The 6,000-nt window shown below is 31.9% G+C and overlaps 1 protein-coding gene across 1 annotated transcript in view; it reads right to left on the bottom strand.

Annotated features, from left to right (window-relative positions):
* Window positions 1-2,085: 2,085 nt before the first annotated feature.
* The window catches only part of LOC128984706 (proton-coupled zinc antiporter SLC30A1), a 57,173-nt gene continuing 53,258 nt past the window's right edge, over window positions 2,086-6,000 (bottom strand). The window contains exon 11 of the mRNA XM_054404046.1: window positions 2,086-4,405. Within this exon, the coding sequence (XP_054260021.1) occupies window positions 4,073-4,405 (333 nt within the window). The 3' untranslated portion in view covers window positions 2,086-4,072. The remainder of the gene's footprint in view (window positions 4,406-6,000) is intronic.

Here is a 6,000-nt window from a genome sequence, read left to right as displayed (position 1 = left end):
TCAAACAATTATACAAATTTGAAAATTTATTCTAACCGTCTTTATTTAAACCATTAATCCTATTCTGTCTATTTTACAATACAATACAATACAATATTCTTTATTGTTAATTCGTCAAGAATTAAAACAGTGTCAATACAATAGTGAATTGTACATGTTAATTTTCATAAAATTCCTTTATTGAGTAGAAGGGTCTTGCGATTAGCCACTTCTTCAACTCCTGGTGTAGCTTGTTGCCAGTCAGGTCTCTCAGGTAGTCAGGTAGATGGTTCCTCAGCTTGCAGCCGGTGTATGAAGGTTTTTTCTCCCAAAGAGTTGTTCGGTGAACTGGTAGTGCAAATTTGGAGCCATGACGGGTGTTGTAGTGGTGCAGGTCTTGGTTTCTTGGGGGGTTTATTTCATTCACATACTTTATAGATTCAAGTATGTAGAGAGACACCACTGTGAGGATTCCTAGGTTTGTGAATGCTAGTCTGCAAGTCTGTGGTGGGACAAGGTTGGCGAGGGCTCTTATGGCTTTCTTTTGAAGGACAAGAATTCGATTCATATTTATTCTTCTGACGACATATATTCCAGTACTGATTTTTTTGCTTAAGTGGTTGATGTGCTCTTTCCATGTTAGTTTGTTATCAAGGATAACACCGAGAAATTTTGTGTGGTTTTCTATTGTTACATCCTCTAATTGAGGGACTATGTCTTTTTTCTTACTGAAATTCAGAGTTGTAGTTGTAGTTGATATAATCTCTTACTCAATCAAGGAAAACACCAAGTATGGTAACAATAAAACAGAAATAAGAGGATCTCCCAAATCGTTCTTTATCTCAACACTTTTATGAAATATCAGTATACGTAAAGATTGTGTCAAATAGTGTGGCAAGCGGGATAAATAAACCTTGCCCTCCACTATTAATTTTCTGTTATGTTGAACAGTTATCTAAACAATAAAAGTTGTGGGATCAATTTAATACCACTAGGGTAAAGTGGTGTGACTGTTCCTGAAGTGTTGAGAGCTTTTCCTACATCCCTCCCTACATACCATTCTAATTTAAACGATCTGTACCTACCTTATTGGTTGAACCTTGTGGTTGACTGTGTTTAGTGCATGTGGCTGCGGTTTACCCTTGCACTTAATCACTTAAGACAGCAACTTAATTTTTCACCTATTTAAGAAGGATCTACTATGTGAATATGAGTTTTGATTGAATGAGAAATTAGTTTTGCTTATTACTGACTGAGATTCGGTGGTTCTTCAATCAGGGGCAGTTCATTAGAATCCCAATAAAAGAATTATTGTCCAGTCAAGGACATCCGAGAAAAGTTTTGAACCATCAATCAAATTTTAATTTTTCTCCAAACCGACAATTGTCTAGGATAGGCGAGGATAAAATTATTATTCAGCTGCCCAGTTAAAGGGAGGCTTGGAAAAGTTTATGTACGTAGGTACTGTAACTTTTAAAATGTTCCCTATATGGAGCAAATGCTACTGTATCAGATGTTGGTAAAATGTTGACACCATAAAGAAATTTAAATTTCTACATCCAACTATTTCACCTTTAGGTGTATTGTTTCACTGATTCCGGAAAAATCTAGTAAATAAATTTTACTTTAGAGTAAAGTTCTAGTTAAGGTTACGGACGAGGCAGTTGACACTTAACAGGACACAATCTTTGGTGAGTTACAAAACTATGCGTTTTGCTGCATTTTGATTATTTTAAATCTGAGAGTGCAGGCCCGCAATTTGCATGTGATTTGGCGAGAGAGATAATTGTGCACTTCTCCACCAATCTTGTGGTGGTTTCTCTTCCTCATGCCCCAAACAAATTTAAAACCTCTTGCGCCTCCAGGCCCATTAATTTATTACAATGCCCCAGTGTGTGCATATCTATCTACCAATCATTTGTTTTAAAATAATATAAATTTTTGTTCAAAAGATGTAGGAAAACATCATAAAACATGCACAAAAATCACTGAATTATGCATGGAGTTCAATGCGTTAGAAACAAATTTACATAATTTTTAAACCTATATATAGAATACTAACACCATATAGAGGAATGAAAGGTACCAATGTGAATATTACTTAAATTATTTTTATTATCAAATGTGCAACTTTACATACGAAGTCACAAAATATCATAACTACAATACAAATATATTTACAAAATATCCTCTAAAATTACAACATACAAAATATACCCTGAATTGAAATTCAGTCACATATTTTTTTCAGACTAATCTTACTAGTAAAATCACAATAAGCTTTATGTTAAAATGCTGATAAAATAACACTGAAACACAGTACTCATATAAAGGAGTCATTTGCCTGTTGTGGCCGATTCAAACTTAGTTCATATATACCTTTTATAATAGATGGTATAAGTCTCTATGATACAGTAGATGGTTACTCTTTAATGCCTCAACATGAAGTATAGGCCAATCACTTAGCCGATTGCCAGGTGCAAGTTTTTTCTCTCTCAAAAGATTGCCATCAATATGTTTATAATTTAAAGCGTATATTTGAACTACGGAATATCAGTATCAATAATTTTGCATAGAAATTCATTTTATTACGATACACCTAAGGTTTAACTGGAAACTAGTATTGATTAGTTGTTTTTTTTTGTCTAAAATCTTTATGAATAAAGGAGTATAATTGGTTTTATCACATTCACTCATTATAGAACCTTGCTAATTCGAGGCTCGGTAATTCGAAAACCTCTAAATTTGTAATGTTTGTCCGTTCCCCTCAGAAAACCTCTAAAATAAAAAAAATAATACATCCATAATTCAAAATGGTTTTTATGCCTCTACAATTCTAATTTGCACATACTCGAGCCTCTACAATTCAAATTTTGTTGCCATAATTCGAACTGTTACCTCCAAAATTCAAAGTCAACCTCCTACAATTCGAACTGTGTACCTGCAAGCCTCTGTCATTTGAATTTAGGAGAAAAAATATGCCTCTTGAAACATGAAATGAGCTCTTATTGATGTTCCTACGATGTGTTCATTAGTATTCGTTCTCTCAAACTCTCTACACTTAAAACTGGGACCTCCATAATTTGAATTTTATTTATTCTGACCTCTATAATTCAGACTCTCTACATTACAAACTTATTATAGTTCTAAATGTATTGTCTTTCCTCTGAAATTCGAATCAGCAAGGTTCTACTGTAATTTTAGTGTCTTTTGTACAGTCCACATATACTTTTAACTCAAATTGATTAAAAGTGTAACTTAACTTAAGCCAAAACATTTACTACGGTATATTTGCATTAGGTTAAAAGCATGTTACTAACATTAATAGTCAAGCACAAAAACTTCAGATAGAAAACATAAAAAAATGTTTCTTGTTCCATGTTAGTTAACAATTTAATCAACACAACTCACATAGAAAATAACAAATGTTTTAATCTAAAAAACCTGAGCTATTGTAATACATAAACTTGAATGCAGTCTTTTCTTCAGTAAACATTACTTGAGTTGATATTTAATTTTAATTAGGGATATTTAATGTGTTACAAAATGCAAGCTGGACGCAAATAAAATATAATAGCCCTAGAGTACCTAATAAATTCAAATTCTGAATGCTAATCTATTTGAGCAATCAAATATTTTACCCTCTGTCTTTTAGGTAGTGAAAACTACTAAATTAAAATAACAGGATTTGAGGAAAATGTAGATTAGTAGAAATTACTAAAATTTATTCTTCAGCACAATTTCTTTCAACTGTTCAAGAAAGATAATTGATAAAATTATACTTTTAGGTTTGATAAATACATATAAAGTCTTAAATATAGCTATATCTTTTTTATATTAAATTAAATATTCTAATAGCATGAAACTGTTTGACTATTTTAATACCTTGCATTTAAATTTTGCATTTAAATTGAGTACCTACAAATTAACTTTTAATAAATAAGCTCAATTTTTTTCAATATACTTTTCATTACTTACTCTATAAATGCACAATTATTTTTTTCAAATACAGATTTCCTTATGCATTAATTTTATTTAACTTACAAAAACTTAACAAATATATTTGGTGAACACAACCACAAGACACTGGTACTTAAACATCACTAGTTTCCCTTTTAGTTTCTTTCTTCTGATCAACATCAGTTGGTTTTGGCGCTGGATGGTTTTCGCAAATGACAGTAGTTTGTCTGCTAGACTCAATGGGTTTTTTATTCGCAGCTATTTTAACATCTCGAGGTTCGGTTTTGACTAGATCTGCTTTCATATCCACTGAGGGTGACTCTTCCCCAGAGCTTTGTGTTTCTGTCTTCGAGGTGGGTTTGGACTGAGAAGAGCAGGGTTTCGCAGTCTCTTGATGTTTGCTGCGAGACGAGTTTGTACATGAACTTTCACACTTAGAGCTGGGACTTCTTGACTTTGTTGACCCCTGGAATACATAATAAAATACAAAGTCATAAATACATCCTTCGCTTTAAATGAGTGAATGTTAATAAAAAGTAAGCAAAAAAGATTTTATCGGACTTCAAAAAAGTCAGGCCTGTTAGTTGTTCGGTGTTATTCAAGATGCTACAGTAATTTGATGAGAAGACAAAACTCAGGACTTAAAGCTTTTAAAGTTGTTGGTATAATCCATAAATAAAATTTAAACACCAATACAAAAGCATTCAAACCAAAACCCAGCACCAAAGCGAAAGCACTTATCCACTTTTTCTTGTAAACAAAACACAAGACATGAATGAAGCAGTACTGTACCTCTATTTATTACATCATTTTGACTTTTTCTTCAATGATGTCTTTAAAATTTCGAGTTTGAAGATGTTGATGTAGCCTATGGTGATGATAATATTTTCCATAAACCAAATTGTCAAGGTATCAAACAAACGGTGTGTGATTCCCCAATATCAACACTGATAGAATCAAAATCATATGTGCTGATAAAACCGTGATTTAAAACGTGAAGTAAAATAAAAAACTTATAATTCTCTCACCTGATTCATTGAAGAATTTGATCATTGGTTAACTTAACAAAGGGCAGTTTTCTGAATCGTTATCCTGTTCATAATCCTAGAAGAGGCAGAAATCTATTTTGAGCTTTTGCAAATTGTTTCTAAGGTTGTTACTTAAGTGGTGTAATTTACAACAATTTATTCTAGACTGGTTTAAAAGAAACAAAGAAAAAGATATTTATATTCATCCTAGTTGTTTTTAAATAAAAGATTACAGGTATTACATTTTTAATTCAACAGTTTCTACTCTACTTATCATTTGTATTTACAAATTGACTTTCAATGTATCGTGTGTATGTACTTTTTAGTGTTCAAAATCTGTCTGTATTTTCGTGCTTAGCTATATTTCTGTATATTAATTCTGTGAATATTATGTAAAATGGTGCATGCTGTGTAAAGAATAAATAAATAAATGCAGTATATGATATATGGCTGAGATTAATTTTAAATTTGCTTGCACTATGAATTTAAATATAGCATAAATTTGTTAGGAGCTTATTTTTTTAAGCAAGTAAAATAAAATACATAAAAAATACAAAGAAAGGAGTCTTTTAACTCCTTTTTTTATATTGGTTCGCATCGTTATAGTAGGACACAACAGTTATAAGATTTTTGGTATATTTTTCTTGACTTTTATTTTTATTTTTTTATTTTAATAAAAATTATTTAATCACAAGGTAGAACGTATTCCTAACATTTATGCAAGTAATCACAGCCTCGTCTAATATACAGGAGGCTATGAAGTAAATGCGTTAGTGCAACCATGCAATCAAGATGCTAGATGCTAGGAAAAGATCATGCTAGACTCAACACAATCTAGCTTACACAGAGACATAACTAAAAATTAAGCTCACTATCTATAATGATCTACCCAGTGGCGGTCACAAGGGGGGAGAGGGGCTATAGGAGCCCCATTGAATCCTGGAAATAAAAGTTTTAACATATATTTTGTCATTGAAACGTAATGGAGGTTTTTGGAAAGTTGAAGACGTTAAAATGGCTTTCATAGTCATCA

Source organism: Macrosteles quadrilineatus, unplaced genomic scaffold (assembly GCF_028750875.1).
Source record: "Macrosteles quadrilineatus isolate MER2022 unplaced genomic scaffold, UCM_ALF_1.0 Scaffold_2__2_contigs__length_208266976, whole genome shotgun sequence".
In the NCBI taxonomy this organism is placed as follows: Eukaryota; Metazoa; Arthropoda; class Insecta; order Hemiptera; family Cicadellidae; genus Macrosteles; species Macrosteles quadrilineatus.
Note: the sequence above shows the minus strand (reverse complement) of the source record. Positions and strands in the feature narration are given on the sequence as shown.